Genomic DNA, 17828 nt, shown 5'->3' with positions numbered 1-17828 from the left:
AAATCCATTACATTTTATGTTGTATTTTGTGCAGGGTTCTATTGTTTTTATTTCAACAGGAATACTTCAACTATAGTTACTTCAGTAAAAACATCATTCATTTTCCAAATCGCTTTAAATGATATAGCAGCTGATCAGAAGTTAACACGTACGTGTAGCTCAAGGTGTATGTGATGCTTATTTACCGTTTAGCCGTTATGCCGATCATTTTCATGACAATGTTTCTACGATCTTTGACTGATTGTAACTCACAGATGATTACACCACACTTTAACATCTGCCTTTTTCGTCTTTTATTGTTCTATTTGCCTTATTAGAGCGCTATCAGTGGTGTAGCAACGCCTACGTTTACATTAGTCTAGCGGGGAAGATCCCAGATCTTTTTTTAAGATTTGCGTAAAAAAATCTGCCAAATGGCCATTCAAAGCTTGCCGGAAAACCGTGAGCATAGAAAAACTGAAATACTTGGCAACAGTAAAAGGTCCTGGCAGATCGCAAGCCAGATAAATTACGCACACAGGAAACCCCGCTGCATAGAAACCATTTTCTACTTTTGGACCTTTTTATAAATGTAGTGGAGTAAAAAGTATGATATTTGTCTTTCAAATGTAGTGAAGTTAAAGTACAAGTACTTAGAAAAAATAATACTCAAGTAAAGTACAGATATTCAAAAAGTGTACTTAAGTACAGTACTCAGGTAAATTTACTTCGTTACTGTCCACCTCTGGCCAGGTGTAATATTAAAGTATACATATACAGCCGCGGAAAAAAAGGGACCTTTCCAATTTATAATTAAATTCTAGATGCATTATGGTCATTCCAGTCCAGTGTCTGTTGAATTTCAACAAAATCAAACCTCATGAGTGACAAAGTCATCCAACAGCAATGTGAAAGACTGACCGCATGACAGAAAAATCGAGGTTATCACATAAATGTATTTATAATTGTATTTACATGACACTATTCAGACAGTTTGAGCAAGTAATGTAAAAGTTTATTTATCGTAATATAAAACACATAATACAAGCAGTCACAATGTCGTTCGAAAATACAGATATTCCAATGGTACCAACGCGACACGATCGATTTGTATGAAGAACAGATGCGAATGCGATCACCGGCGTCCACAGTAAATGAACGACGTTCAAAATTTGCCGCCAGAGGAAGTTACGTCGCTTCGATGCCATTGGCTCTACCGTATCGTGACCGATCGTATCATTTCGTTGGCTTTGAACGCGAAACGGTATTGGCTCCCGCAACCGAATGCATCTAACTGTTCCGGTTTATCTTTAAATGGGTGCCGACCTCATGCATTCACGGACACGCACGGCATTTTCATGTAAAGTTATCGTACGGCTTTGTTGCAAAAAGGTCTTCGAAACGAGCTGTTTGTTATATTTTGTAATGCTTTTGGTCAGTTTGTGCAATAAATACCCGTGACTGTACTTTTATTCGCGTGCTGTGTTTTATATGGCCGAGAAGTGGTTAGGGTGAGGTTGGGGTTAGGTGCTACAAAATATTTAAACCATAAATAATTATGAAATGCTAAGAATTGCACACATCTCGGTCTGGAGCATCTAGAAAACAGCAACGCAGTTCCCTGTTCGTCGAAAAACGACGCCGAAGGGGTGCCCTGCGCATTCAAAAGTGACGCCGTGGGGCGCTGACCGAGCGTAAATATGTGACGAGTCGGGAGTGAGAACGGGTTGGAAATACGCAATACACCTCATTTCCCTTATCTTGGTTTGAAGGTTTCACAAGATCTGTTTATTGAGAATCATTCCTCCAGCACACTTCGTGTTTGGCAGGCGTCCAGCAATCACATCCCTGCAGGCGTAACAGCAGTACATGCACACAGAGCACACTGTTCAATATAGAGTATATTTTCTATTTCCCAAGCCCAGAAAGGTGAATATTAGCAATGATTAGCCATTTCAACAAATTAGGGTTTCTGCTGACCTTCTTGACAATGTGATTGTGACTGTGATGAGATCAATTCAAACAAATGAGTGTTTGAACAACCTAGTCATTTAATGCACCACATGACATGCTGCATTCAGGTTTTAGGACATTTGAAAACTGTTTTGCAATTTAAATGCAATTTACATGAATTTGTTTGACTGGCTCATTCCACGTGAAATCGTCTGAAAAAAAGGAGGTTTACAAACCACCCATTACAGACCGTGTGTGCAAACTGTCATAAATAATATTCCTTTCATTTAGCGTGTTACCGAGGCAGTGCCCCTGACAACATTTTGGGGGAGGTTTCCCAGACAGGACTAGGCCTTAGTTAAGGGGTCTTCAACTACTTTTCTTTGAGGGCTGGATTCAAAAGTATAAATAGGAATGGATGCAGGCCAGTTTTTTTACCATATCATCATTTCTTCTATTTTGTATTTCTGTTATTTATTGCATTTTGATCCTTTTATACTGTTTTTGTTGCTGTTAATTATAGGTAATATGATGGTCATATTTATGAAGGTATTTGGTTAAATTAGTGAAAGTCAAAAACGTTAATACATTCAGCACAAAATTAATCCCTGCCCCTTGACGTTAAACTGGGGCATGTTCAAGCTCAAATCGGTGCGCAACGTTTTGTTACGGTTTCCGGGTTGAACGACACGTTTCCTGGAAACGGTTTGCAACGGTGTGAAACAGGGTTTGAGATACGTTTTCTCATGTTTGGTGGGTGTGTCAAGAATGTCAGCCCAATCAGCAGCAACATGTGTATAACCCACGCGGTATTAAAGAGACTGCTCGCAAAATGGGTCCAAGTAAAGTCGTTTAAATGTGTCCGCTGCAGCTCGGTATGCAACAATTGAAGATATTAGTATTTTGCAATATTAAACACGTATTTATTCCAATTTCAACAGGCTCCGAAAATTCTTCAAAAAGAACACAAAGAATGGCCTTCTCAGCTGCCATATTTCAACTCTTGCGTCATCACAACAGGGTGTTCAACCGCACCACCGTTTCCGTTTAAAAACCGCTTTGCAACGTTTTGTCGGGGCTGAACGCAGCCCTGGTGTCTTATAAAGCGAATCAATTGATCTGTGCAAGAAACTGAGCGCTATTATCGCATTCTTGCAGTGACTTTCAAGGGCAACAGACGCGTTTTGTAACGCGACCTTTTGCGTGCGCAAACTGACTGCCTGTGGCTATGGATTGCCAATTATAACGTTGCAAATAACATCACGTTTCTTGGACAGACCGATCAAATCGCTTTATAAAACGTCAATCGTTATGAGCTGCGGGAATGTAGCTGTGTTTTGGACTTTAAAATATGTGGCGTCTCAGGACGTGCATTTCTTAAAGCACACCATTCTTAAAGTCTCTCCACTTATTTGAAATGTTAAGGCGGGTCAGGTAAAGAGGATTGGCTGGCCGCATTTGGCTCGAGGGCCGCCAGTTGACTAGCCCATGCCTGGGCGTGTGAATGATGACAGAATTTTCATTTTGAAGGTGAACTACTCGTTTAAGGAGTTTTTACAAAAATGCCAACATAACTTGTGTGCATTTTGAGACAAAACAAGTGCACTGATGTATTTTAAGAAATGTCAGTGCAAGTTGTTTTCAGTTTAGACAGGTCAAACTTTGTGTTCCTTTGTTGGATTTTCCTTGTCCAAACATGGATATCCAAACGGATTAGTAAAGAAGTTACTTTAATGCTGATAAAACCTCCTGAACAATCTTTATTTTAGATGTAAAATGTGTATGTGTATGTACTGTATGTACATTAAACCACAGGCTTGCTGTGCATCTGTGATTCACACTTAGACAGATCATGCCAACAAACTTGTTTTTTTTTTGGTTCTACTCTAAACCTGACAGTTCATTACTAACATTCTAAATGCAACTGCCAACTTAAAACTAAAATCTGTTTGTTGATGTTTGATGGGGTATATGACCTTGTTCAGCAATAAAATGAAAGATATATAAACAAGATGCCACAGTTCTATGAACTGGGGAAAATGCAACACTCAACATGGCCAATTGTAATGTCTGTTTTGGGTTTTGTTTGTTTTTATGCTGTTTGTGTCTTGTTTCCATTGCCCTCATGTTATCCTGCTGTGTGTGTATGTCTTGTTCTCATTGGTTGGTTAGTCATGCGTTCTCCTGTTTTGCCCTGTCCATGTTGTTAGTTGCCATAGTTTCCCTCATGTGTTGCCATAGTCACTGATTAGCTCCACCCCTTGTTTCCTCATTACCTTGTTTAGTCTTGTGTATATTAAGCCTTCATGTTGCCATTGTTTCTGGGCTAGTATTGTGTTTGCTGTAACCTTTGTTGAGGAGTTTTATGTTCACGGTTTGTCAAGTTTAGTTATGTCAAGCCACGTTTTGGTTTATGTTTTGCCATCTTTTTCAATAAACTGCACTTGGGCGCTCATCTACACTCGTCTCCAGTGGACTGCCTTACACCAATCTCTACAGAAGGCCTGCCTTCCATTTAAAAGAGCCCATCATCACTCGCTCAAAACTGAGGGATGGGCACTGTACGGAGTGTTGCACTTGCCGATCTTTCAGCATGCCCGGACAAATGTTTTATTTTCTTAAACCAAATTGAAGCTTAAGAGACATCATTTATATTACAGAACAGATTGTTCTTGATGTCAAGTTAAATCGTTGGTCTTGAATATCTCAAATAGCTGCCTCAAGGTGGACATGTGGTGGAGGTGGACAAAATCATTTAAAAACATTTAATAAAATAGACTGTCTGTGTTTCCCTGGTTATAAACTGTGCTTTAGCATTTGGTTTTTACAGGTTGCATATTAGTATTTACATTTTAGATCAAAATGTTTTCATTGTATGAAACTGGATAGCATTTAAACGTACTGGGGGGAATGCTTTAATTGATTCTGTATGAAATAAACCAGAGCTGTTCAAAGTTTTAATAATATTTTAACCAGTTGTGAACATAATACATAAACTTGAGCACTGTAAAGCAAGTGAAAGGAGTAAGTTACAGAGTAGATGACAAAAAGAAATCTAACCCGCTCCAGGAAAAATATTTTCTTGTCCAGGCCTTTATAGTAGTTTTGAGAGAAAAATACTATACCTTTGATAGAATAACCTTAATTTAGTCCAGATACTAATTTAGTGCCTGTGGATCTCTGTCATCTTTATTTACTGTAAAACATACACCGTGTTCCTAAAAAACAAATTCGATTTCCTGTGTCATTTAAATATTGCCAGCTTGTGTGTATTTTGCTTACTATTTCCATGCTAGTTCATCCGAGGAAAAATGCTTTCAACCCGTTACAAATACTGAAGAAATTCTGCAACCACATGTTGTAAACATTTAAACAAATGAAACGTTTAAATATTACCAAATGATAAATAAATTCATAAAATAACCAGATATATATTTATATGGGTAAATCATAATTTTGTTTTCAGATTATAATGGCATGCTGCCAATGTCTTTAAATCTGAAATTATACATTATTGTAGGTACCACCATTTTGTATCTGGCACACTTTACCCTAAAGTTACCATTTTAGAGTGGAGGATTACACCAGACAACACAACTGTGTAGAACACACCAGTAAACACAACACAAAAAATAGGTCCATGTGTGTCTCCTAAAATCCTGAAATTACAGTATGCTTTCCAAAGCAGTATGCTTTTCCCACTTTTCTGGAAAACCGCCCTCCAGTGGACTAAACTGGAACTACCCCACTGTGACATGACATTACAAAACTGAAATATTAAAACATTACAAAACATAAAAAGCATCTCAGTAGCATACTTTCTGTCCTTATATTATTGAACATTAACATTAGTGTGTCAGAAATAAAAGTATGTTGAAATTACTCTTAAGGTACCTGGTGTTCTACTAAAAATATGAAGTGCAGGTCCATATCTATCTGATATTACTCAGTGAAGTGTTTAGTGGTCCTACACCATGTGCTTTACTAAATAAGTCAATTTAATTATGTAAGTAAACATTGAGAGAGATCAGGTTGTCTTAAGAAAAATCTTGTGGTTATAAGGTTTAGAAACCAATTACGTGAGTGTTGTTTAGTCCCAAACTCTATGGCCCGGTTTCACAGACACGGCTTAGTTTAAGCCAGGACTATGCCTTAGTTGAATTTAGATATTTATGTCACTTTCATAAAAATGCCTTAGAAAAATGCATTACTGGTGTGCATCTTGAGACAAAACAATGTCACTGATATATTTTAAGATATTTTTGGACAAGTAATATTCAGTTAAGACAGGTCTCACATTCATTTTAGTCTAGGACTAGCCTTAAGCCTTGTCTGTGAAACCGGGGCTATATGTTTTAGGAAAAGCTTTAAGGTTGAGTGTCTAATTCTATGTCCCTTTGTGTTAGTTTGTGATTTATGCCAAAAAAGATTAAATAAACTTTATGAGTCCCTTTAATCATTACTCTACATTATAGTTTAAGGTAGTGCAACATGTGCATTTCATCAGTAATTGAAGCGGTCAGTGCAGCAGCAGTGTAATGTTGCTATGGTTACCCTGAAATGGCAGGAAAGTGACTGTCAACCAGGACGCTAGTTTTTCTTTAAAGGGGTGATTCAACAGTGTTTCATGTATTCTGACTTCTTTACAATGCTAAACGTGCTGCCTTCTCATACTTGACATGGTCAACTTGTCAAAAAACGAGTTGGACATTGGACGTATTTCTGTGCTCGATACACTCCCCCAAGGTTCGTATAGTTTTCGGAACCGCACGCAGTAAGTGAACCTCAAATGTCTGTGTTTAGTTGGTAATCGGCGTGTACGTGCATAAGGTAAACAACACGAACTTATAGCGAATCAACAGTTATGCAAGGATAATGCTATGATGTATTGTGTGCTCGTGCTATGGTCCCGCCCCCCTGCACGACTTCAGGAGGTCGTCTGTTTTCGGAAATAATCGTACAGCTGTAGCGTATGTCTTTTATAAATGTGATGAAACCAAAGACTCTTCGAAGGTACGAAGTATGCAATACTACTGTATAGGTCAGTGGTTTTCAACTCTGACCCACGAGACCCATTTTCCTGCTGAGTTTAGCCCCAACTCTGATAAAACACACCTGAACAAGCTAATCAGCGACTTTAGTAATAGATGTGTTCATGCGGATGCTGCAGCACCCCCTGGCATCGAGCGAAAGAAAAACTGAAAGTGTCAAAAATAAATAAATAAAAATGTTTTATCAAAAAATAAATATAATACATTTTATTAATTTGTCTATTCGCTAATATCCATTGAAACATTAATAGCGTTACTGATGTTTTTGTTTAAGAACTTTACTGTTACAATGACAACACAACTGTCTCATGACGTCACGGCATTTGTTAGTGAAGGTCAAGTGTCATGAGCGGTCTTGGTGCCCAAATGGTGCAAAAACGAATTTCAGGATTTTTTCAGTTACTTGGGACAGTTTGGACATTAATGTCCTCATGCGGGATTTCATCAGCGTCAACCCAGAAAGAAAGGCCACTTCTGGAGTTTGCATGCAGGCCAGCAGTAATGTAAGTCAATTTTATATTTCTTTATTTGAGATTGTGGCTGATAGGTCTACAGTCAGAATGTGTACGGGTTGATTTCTATGTGCTGTCATTTTTCCTAATATGGGAGTCAATGGGGATGCATTCAACTTAATGCGGCGCTGTGCAAATATCGGTGTATGACATTAAGTACAGCAAGAACGATTCAAGGGCCGACTGCACCGTATGCATTTAAATTGCTCTCGCGGTACTTTAATGCGATATGCCAAGCAATTTGCGCAGCCCTGTATTAAGTTGAACGTATCTGTTCCTGAAGATGCCGATTCGCTTATATTAGGTGTGTTCTATCAGAGTTGGGGCTAAACTCGGCAGGAAAATGGATCTTGTGGGCAGGGGCATAGCACAGAATCTCAGGCCCTGTGCAAAGGCAATGTGTGGGCCCCTCCACGCTATATATCAAGTAAATTGTTATATTTATTTATGATACAGCACTTAATCTCAGTAAAAAATCTAGTACTAGTACTATACTTCATAAATGGTCGTAATAATGCCACTTCATGACTGTAAAGGAGAATGACAATTCATATTTCTTAAAAAGTCTAATGCCAAGTCCAGTATGTCAAGAAAAAATGGCTCCCCTCTTATCAATTTTTATTAAAAATAAAAAGGCCTAAATACTAAATACTACTATCTTTTTAACCTTTAGCATGTTATTATTTTAATTGAATGTTTATATATTATTAGGGATAACATGAATATGTCAGAAGAACTGAGCAAAGCTCATCATTACTTTAATAACATCCCTTACATTCCCAAATATAAAATCCAAATTTTTTAGAAAAAAAAAAATTCTGTGGTGAAGTGCTGTCTTGCTTTAGTTTATAACATTAAATATTGTGTGTCAAACAGTTCAAGGAGACGAACTGTAGAACATTGAATCAGGTAATTTAAGGAAGTGCAGCAGATGTTCAAATTCGCAGAACTGAATTATATATTCTGCTTTCAAATATAGGCTAGTTATTCAACCTGATTTATGTTATGTTAGGCATTAATTCAGTAATATATTTTTATTTCTCTATTGCTATTCTCTTGTTGTGTCAGTGGCTTGATCGGTTAAACATCTTACAAACATGTCAAAAGCTATCTTTGTGCTGTGTTTTAGTAGTTTGACCACATAAAGTTAATTATGCCATTACTACTTTTCCCTGGTTTGTTCCTCTGTTGTCTGTTGTTGATCGCGGAATGAGACCGGGTTGGACCTGCACGGTTTCGGCGGGTGGGGCTTCCTGGGTCGCGGCTCGTGGGCTCTCCCTGTTCTTCGTGAACGTTGCTCGGTGGCTTTGGTCGGGGTCACTGAGTGCAGCCATGACACGTCAGAGGAGATCTGGCCCTCCCGGCTGAGCCTGGTTTCTCCCGAGGTTTTTTTTTCTCCATTATTCAGCATTGGAGTTTGGGTTCCTCGCCACAGCAGAGCAGTGCAGTGTTGGCTTGCTCACCGGGAGACTGCATTTATTTATTTATTTATTAGATATTATTTATTATAATGATCTTGCTTGGTCTATAAACACCATGCACTGTGCTGTGTTTTACCTTTCTGTGTTTTTCTTATTTGCTCCTGTAAAGCTGCTTTGGAACAATGCACATTGTGAAAAGCGCTATATAAATAAAATTGAATTGAATTGAATTGAATAAAGACAATGTGCACTCTTAAAAATAAGGGTGCTTCAAAGGTTCTTCACAGCGATGCTATAGAAGAACCATTTTTGGTCACCATTCAGTCAAAGGTTCCTTAAAGAACCATCTCTTTCTTACCTTTTTATAATCTGAAAAACCTTTTTTCACCACAAAGACAAAATATATAATTAATGATTAATGTAGCATTTATAGGTCCAAACACCATTTTTGTTCATGTCCCACAACTCTTAATTAAAAAAAGTTACTAAAAGTTTTATTTCAAATTTTTGTATGTCCTCTGTGATATCTAAAATGTAAAATAATGTGTGTTAAAGGAGTAATGTGGAGATTGTAGCAGCATCTAGCGGTGAGGTTGCGAACTGCAACCAAAAGCTCACTCTACCCCTCCCTTTCGTAGCACTACGGTGGCTGACACAGGACAAAGATGTCGTTTTCACTTCTTTGCCTAAGGAGATAACATATTTAGGAAACGCGCTCTGTAGAGCAGTTGTACGTTTAGGGCTACTGTAGAAAAAACACGGCGAATTCCATGTAAGAGGACCCACTGTATATTTTATTATAGTTCTTTCTAAGGTAATAAAAACACAACGTTTCTTTATGTAAGGTCTTTATGAACTATTATATAGCATTTTGTCAATAGATCTTCCTAAAAAAACACACTGGACCTTTGACTGCGCTCAGGAGAGAGCACAATTCTAACCTTGTGTTTTCTAACACTAGTAAGCAAAACTGACGTATCACTAGTCAGAAACACACACGTATGTGTAAAAGTAGCCTCAGATGAGTTATTGGCTTAGAGGCAAACAAATTAGAGTACACCGTGGAGGACAAAAAGGAGAAAAGGTCAGCAAGAACATTATTTTCGGGTGAGATGATATTCTTTTCTGTGGAAGGCTGGAGAAGTACAATATATATACTTCATAAGTAGTGCCCAGTTGGTGGAGGTGGCTTATCAGAATATAACCTTTAAGTGTTGCCTAAAGTGCATGAAGCATACAATGGCTATGATATAGAGAAATGTATTTGAAGTATGCTTTTGTATTTTTAACCCCAACAAAGGGTTTATAATGCATTGCATGAGGAATTCCAAGGGTGGATTCAGATTTTAACTGGCCAAGAAGAGTGGACTTATTATCCTATTCATAAAACCAGTTTGAAAAGACTGTGTAACATGGAGCATATCATGCTTGAAACAGCCATTAGACTAAATTGGGGCCCACAACCACAAGGTTTGACATGCTGTGCATTCTGAGATCTGCTCACGTGGTTATCTGAGTCACCTTTGCCTTTCTCTCAGCCTGAAATTTTCAGTTGACAAGGCATCAGCAAAACTTCCACTCATGTTTTTCTCATTTTTAACACCAGAGTGAACTCTGAGAACTGTCTTGCCTGAAAAAATAGTCAAATTATCTTATCTGGCACAGACAATTATGGCACGGTTTAAATCACAGAAGTCATAATGACTTCTGTGTATCATATATTGAGTGACTATATAATCACATGGCTTAATACACTAGATTTTCTGTACAGGTGTTCCAAAAAAGACCTCAGTTAGTGCTGTATTTTGAAAATTCATTATTACTTCAAATAATCTTCACTGTTGTTTTTTAAAATGTTATAATATATAATAAATGCACCAACAGGCAATATCTTTGAGAATCCATTCAATAAATCATAGATGAATTATTCCAATTGATTTTAGGTGGCCTTTATGAGAGTTCTTTGAAAGTTGAAAGCAATATACAAAAGTTTCAGTGTTCTAGCTATCTGGAATTACTTTTATGAAGGTCAGAACAACTGTGCTGATATGCAGGTCAGTGAGAAGTAGATATATACCTCAGGATATTGAAACTTTAAGAGGGTATAAGAGGGCTGGTGTGAGATGAATATATTTAACTTTCAACCTTTTTACTTGTGACGTGTCTACTTTGAATTACAGTAGTTTACAAAGGTCATATGATTTGCCGTTGGTCTGTATAAATATTCAATTATTTATTTTTAGAGCACTTCCACAATACTTCTTGTCTTAAAGCAGCTTAACGGAAAATGCATACATTACAATTAATAGTAATCTGTTATCAAAGGTGTGTTTCAAATGTAAGGTTGGGAATCAAAAATTATTTATTATTTAGTAATAAAATATTAGTCTGCTAATATCTCAATAAAAGCCCTTATGATTAACCATATTTTTACTGCATAGTTTAAATATATTTGCAGGAAAGCACAGGAACCACAAATTTACCAGTTTCATTATAGTATAACTACAGTTTAACCGTGTATATACATTAGCAAACCAGTCAATAAGCAGGCTAAATGATCATACAGGTTGATATCTAAATGTTTTACTTCAACTGTGGAATCGAAACTGGGAATCGAACATTTGGCAGGTTTGTATGTTCATTCAGAGTTGGCGTCGTCTCTTTGCAGGTGTTGGGTTGTCTGAATCCACACTGCTATAATTTGCAGCTGCTGTTCATAGACATTAAAAGCAAAAGATAATTGTTTGCATTTGATCTGATATAACTGGTGTACAAGGTCAGGAGATGCATTATGTGATTAGCAGATATTTTGTCTGTGTTTATTTAATAAATATACATTTTCAGGTACTGTACCAGGTTTCAGTAGCATAGGAATATCTCTCAGGCTTATGAAACTTTAAACAGTGTATACCCTGATTAGAACAACTTGTAATCTTATGCCAGGCTAGGAAGACATTAAACAGCTGACAGTATTATACAGTATTATATAACAGTGCAGTTTTTGGACCTTGGGCAATTTAAAGCAATTTCGCTTTCTCTCCAAAAGAAGCTTTTTAACAGCAATAATTTTTTTGTATTACATAATGATTAATCTAAAAAACCTATATAAACAAGATTTGAGTCCAAGATCTGGCCTTTTTCCTCAAAAAGTAAATCAGGATCAATCTTGGAGGAATAGTTCAATACTCTAACAACGAAAGTTGTGTCATTATTTCCCAATTTATTTGACTGAAAAAAAATCTAAAATATATAATTTTTAAAAGGACTAGGACTTACAAGCTTTAACATTACAAAAAAGCATGACCCAGTTTAGAGCAGCATCACGGCAATGCACAAATGATTAATAATCACATTTCTTATTGTTTCTGTTAAAACTGATCTAACGATTCCTAGTGTTCTCAGAAAACTTGCTTTTCTCACAGAGCAGTAGCACATCCTATTTGTTCCAACTCAGTTCACTAGTTTCCCTTTGTGCTTAGTGATAAGCATGCCTGCATCACATTTGCACTAATCAGGATTAGCTTCTGTTGGTTAAGTATGGGTGACTATTCCCATGTGGGCATCAGCGTAAAGGATGGTCTGTTTGGTCAATGATATATCTCTTCTTATCTGTCTATCCTGCCAACGACGCCATATTGAGATCCTACTTGTCTTCTGTTCTGTATTGTAACATATATCCGTATATGTCGGATGGGACTTGATTTCGTCCATCGAGAACTGTTTGGATCATTGTCAGTTGCTAACTGGTATTTTTGTTTTGTATAATGCACACTTTACAATGCCACTGTCATCAAAAAGTAATGTCTAGAGTCAAGAAATGCTTACAGCATCTAAACGCACAATACTGACGTATTGACAACACATAAAACGTTAATTATATAGATATGAACAACTTTACAGACTTGCGAATGAATCCTTATGCATATCGTAATCACGGCATTAACACGTATTTTATTATATTGCATTTATTTCTCATATCAATGGCATTATGTTTTCAATTGCATTTATTAAAGTTTACTTGTTTAGTTATTATGAAATGATTTCGTTTCTGTGTGATTTCTGCTGCCAACTCGTTTAGAAGAAACAAGACTTTAAACTCTTAAAATGTTTAACCATTACTTATAATGTAATGTTTGCCATATAAAGGCGTTTTCTCTGTGACTAACAATAGAATCATAAAATACACCAAAAACGCAAAATAATTACAAAATGAATCAATTTCTTCGTCAGATGCAATCCATAGCTTCAGAATCCCATCGGCTGTTAGGAACAGAACCAAATCCAAGCCTTTATTTGGCGATCTTCTTTCTTCTTCATGACACCGGCACTCACTAACACGCCCGTTACAAAATTAAAAGGTTGCCGCCGGCGCCACCAAGAAGCTTTACGACAGGTTTTATGGCAGGAAAATCGAACGCTCATTGGCTCTCGCCTGCTTCGTCACAGCTTGCGACATGCCGTGTTTCTGGTGAAGTGTGTTTGTAGGACAATGCGCGCTTTCACGGAGTGGATCAGGATAATAATCTGGATATTTTCAGCAAATAACAACTTAAATTCTGCTCTGTTCCTCACACAAAACTGTTGTATTCCACCAGAGAGGACTGCGACTGCAACACATTGACATTTGGACTACTTTTGGTATTTTGTAAATAAAAAAAATATTGCGATTGTGTAACCGGTCCTACTCGCCCGCTCTGCGCGGGCCTCGAACCGGCGTCGGTCCGGATGGGAGACAGGCGCTCTAACGAGGAGGCTAAAGACTGCAGTAGAGCGTCTCTGTTGGTCGGGGAGTGAGGTTTACAAACTGCACAACTCTTCACTAGCTGGCCTCCGTTACAATTGCACTTGTCTGTCATGGTTTATGGTTCGTTTAGAGGTAGGAGGAGGATTTGCAACTATAAAATATTTTTTAATGGTTTATTGTTACTAAAATCATAATTTTCCTACATATTTCGGTCTATTACATTTTATATCTTTTTTATTTTCGCTATTAAATTGGTAGGTTTAGGTTTGGGGGTAGGTTAAAGGGTCTAAAAATATAAATCGCTTATCGATACAATTATGGAAACGTACAGATACAAATATCTTAATGAGATACAAGCTTTGCAAATATTTTACGTTTTTTTTAGCTAAAAATACGCTGATTCATTCACTGATTATGAAACGTTAATGTTTCATCATCAGTAAAAACGTATAAAATGTGCGTTTTGTGCTTGTAAACTTAACTTACAAATACCTACGTATAAACAGTGAGATTAGGCTGGACAGCAAGGGAGAGATGTGATACCTTGTGGACGTAGTTCCAAAAACGTTGGTGTTATTTCCTAAACGGTGTTGTGGTGGCACCACACTATCTCCGCAAATGTTCCGGTATTTGTAGGGAACGGGTTCCTTCTTTTATCTTTTCTACTGTTTTGTGGCAGACAGGGAGGAAGGGCAGCGACCTGTTTTTATTTTGCCTAAGGCGTATTTTCTTTGAGAGGTAAGCCAGCGTAAATTAAAAGGAAGTGAATCTTTTTCTTTGTTGTTTTTGTTTGGGCCCCGTTCCTGAGGTAACTGTCCGTTTTGTAATAATTCGTTTTTTTTCTTTCCTGCGTTTCCTTGCGCTTCCTAGGAGTACGAACACACTCCTTAGAAATAAACCGGCCTCATCAAAACGCCTTAAAAAAGAGGAAACTGTTGTCTTGTTTTGAGACGAGATTGTTCTTTTAATTTATCACTCTTGTTGTACGTTCTCTCATACCCCTTTTATTTAAACTGCGAACGTAACAACATAAAAGAAAAAAACACAACAATTTTCCATAAAAAATGAGATTTCAATTTCAATTTGACTTTAAGCAATACTAAAATGCCAAGAAAAGGATGCTGAAACCAGAGAACAAAACTGACAATAATGTTTAAAACAGATCATTAATTAAAATGTATTTTTTAGCTAGCAATTTCAAGCCTCCACAGATGATCCACAACGGAGCAGCTGGTTTTTAATCAACCAAAGAAGAGCCACTTTACACACCGGTGTTCATTTCTCTCCATTGGCTGCCTGTAGCAGTCGCATCCTACACAATCACTGGGTCTGTACCCTGTGACCTACATTCTCCTTCAGATTTACTTTCCTCAGTGAATAAATAGTTCATGGTGGCGTCACAACATGGTACAAAGTGACTTTCTGAAATCTTTGCACTTGACATCTTTTGGTGGTGGAAAAAACTAAACTCCATTGCAATGAAATCCACTCACTCTTCATCTTAAAAATGGTTTATGGCACGCCTTTTCTTAGAATACTTGACCAGCTTGCTATTGCACTAAATAGCTTTATGTGTTAACAAACAATAAATTACAATTCGGTTTTAGTTTTTAAATTAAATTAAATTACTCTCATTCGAACGACAACAGTCTTCTAAATAAATACAAAGAGGGAGGCAACCCAATTCATAATAACCCCCTCTAATATTAGCCTACATTCCCCCATCAAAGCGGTTTCTGACTGGATGAGGAAGCTGGAGGAGGAGCTATCGCTCAGCATGCCAGACAGTGCATGTGTGGTCTAGAGGATACCACTCGCCTGCCTGCCAAGTACTGGAAGCACACGGGAGACTGTGTGCCTCACTCTGGATGCTGCATGTTGCTTTTTCTTTCAGCGCTGCCATGTGCAGTTAGATCTCGCCGTCTTCTATGAAGACTTCTTTTCTGTCTGCCTGCTTTCATTCTTGTGACTCATTGTTTTACTTTTTTTTTGCTGCTTGGGAGAAAAAAAGTTGTCTCTGGGGTTAAAGATAATTGGATGCATGTCCCTGCAAATACACTTTGATCTACACACTGGAAGATGTTTAACGTGAACCTCCCGACTGATGAATTCTCCGGTAGTTAAAGACTGAGACGCCGTCTGCCGATATTTACGGAAATGAACACCTCGCATCATTATGGACTGCATCACTCTTTGCGGAACCACAGCCAGGGAGCTTTTCCGGTTAGTAAGTCAGCACAGGGTGAAAGGGGATCCGTGTCTGGATCCTGTAAGCAGCTGCTCATCTCCACCGAGGTCTTCCTCACACTTGGGCTTGTCAGCCTCCTGGAGAACATTCTGGTGATCGCGGCCATCATCAAGAACAAGAACCTTCATTCTCCCATGTATTTCTTCATCTGCAGTCTGGCTGTGGCCGACCTGTTGGTCAGCGTCTCCAACGCCTCGGAGACGGTGGTCATGGCGCTCATCACTGGGGGCAACCTGACCAACAGCGAACGCATCATCAAGAACATGGACAACGTTTTCGATTCGATGATCTGCAGCTCCCTGTTAGCATCCATTTGGAGTTTGCTAGCCATCGCTGTGGACCGTTACATCACCATCTTCTATGCCTTACGATACCACAACATCATGACCCAGCGGCGGGCGGGCATCATCATAACCTGCATCTGGACCTTCTGCACCGTCTCCGGCGTGCTCTTTATCGTGTACTCGGAAAGCACCACCGTTCTCATCTGCCTTATCAGCATGTTCTTCACCATGCTGGCTCTCATGGCCTCGCTCTACGTCCACATGTTTCTCCTTGCCCGGCTGCACATGAAGCGCATCGCCGCCCTCCTTGGCAACGGCCCTGTCTGGCAGGCAGCGAATATGAAGGGGGCCATCACCATAACCATCCTTCTCGGAGTGTTTGTCGTGTGTTGGGCTCCTTTCTTCTTGCACCTCATCCTCATGATCTCCTGCCCTCACAACCCCTACTGTGTCTGCTTCATGTCGCACTTCAACATGTACCTAATTCTCATCATGTGCAACTCGGTCATTGACCCTCTTATATATGCCTTCAGGAGCCAAGAAATGAGAAAAACCTTCAAGGAGATCTGCTGCTGCTGGTATGGACTAACTTCTCTGTGTGAATAAGCTGGTACTGTCATACAAAGACAAAATGCGGTAAATACACAGTCAACACGTCTGTACTGTGACTCAACTATGCTCAGATTCATAAAACAGTTTTAATGTTGCTAGTTATTGTGTTTTACCTTTGTACAGTGCTGTTGAAAATGGTTTAGGGCACTTTGGTTTAAAGCGGATTGTCGGTGTGCGTTTCAAGCACCTAGCAACCGCAGATGGACGTTGCTGAGCATGTAGGAGATCTGATGACGGCACACGGCTCATTGTGTGATAATTCTGTGCACCTCATTTGATACCCACTGCCAGCAGCAGAGAAATGTGACTATATGATTGTGCTGACCACACACAGAAACCTCCAGAAAAAATGCAAACGCTGTGTCCATGTTAATGACTCAAGAAGGCAGATTCAGGTCAAATATGAATGTTTTTTGTTCATAGGAATTACATTGTTTATCAAGACGCATTCAAAATGTGATGTCAAGGTATTAAAAAGCATTGTATGAGAGGAGATTTATGGTCTCTGTGTGGTGTTATGATTCTGTGATTCAATAACCTGGTCAACTTTTGGCAGCTATGATGTTGTGATATTTCATTTTCAGTTCTCCAGCTTGAAGTCCATTATAACGCAACAAACGTATTAAGTGTTTAGCGTTCCATACGTAGTTTTATATTTTATAAGTTAAGATTATTTCACATATTTTTGCAATGGCAAATTCATTGTGACAAATAAAATAACATCAAAATGAGCAATTATGTTTTACTGAGTTTTCTCGCGGAGTTGTTCAAATGAAAATGTTCTCCCCTTTCACAGGTTTCATTTAGCCCCCTCATTATTCTTTGTCCAGTCTCAGCTGGAGCCCAAAAGGTAAATCTGTTCTCTTCACATAATTTAACAAAAGATTTTGTCAGTCTGTTTTGAAGGTCACCATTATTCTGAATAGACTGTCATTCGGTGCAACCAGAAAAGGAAGAATTTTGATCAATTTCACAGAGCACTCATGATTTATATGTTGTACATTCATCTTTTTCTCTGTAGAGT

At 38.3% G+C, this 17828-nt stretch overlaps 1 protein-coding gene across 1 annotated transcript; it reads left to right on the top strand.

The window, feature by feature from the left end:
- The first annotated feature begins 15488 nt into the window (after window positions 1-15488).
- mc4r (melanocortin 4 receptor) lies at window positions 15489-17530 on the top strand. The gene has a single exon (XM_057334201.1). The coding sequence runs from the start codon at window positions 15818-15820 to the stop codon at window positions 16796-16798; it is 981 nt and encodes a 326-aa protein (XP_057190184.1). The 5' UTR covers window positions 15489-15817; the 3' UTR covers window positions 16799-17530.
- Window positions 17531-17828: the final 298 nt, after the last annotated feature.

The sequence above is a fragment of the Triplophysa rosa genome, linkage group LG5, assembly GCF_024868665.1.
Source record: "Triplophysa rosa linkage group LG5, Trosa_1v2, whole genome shotgun sequence".
NCBI lineage: Eukaryota > Metazoa > Chordata > Actinopteri > Cypriniformes > Nemacheilidae > Triplophysa > Triplophysa rosa.
The sequence above is the reverse complement of the archived record's forward strand: the minus strand, read 5'-3'. Positions and strand labels throughout refer to the sequence as shown.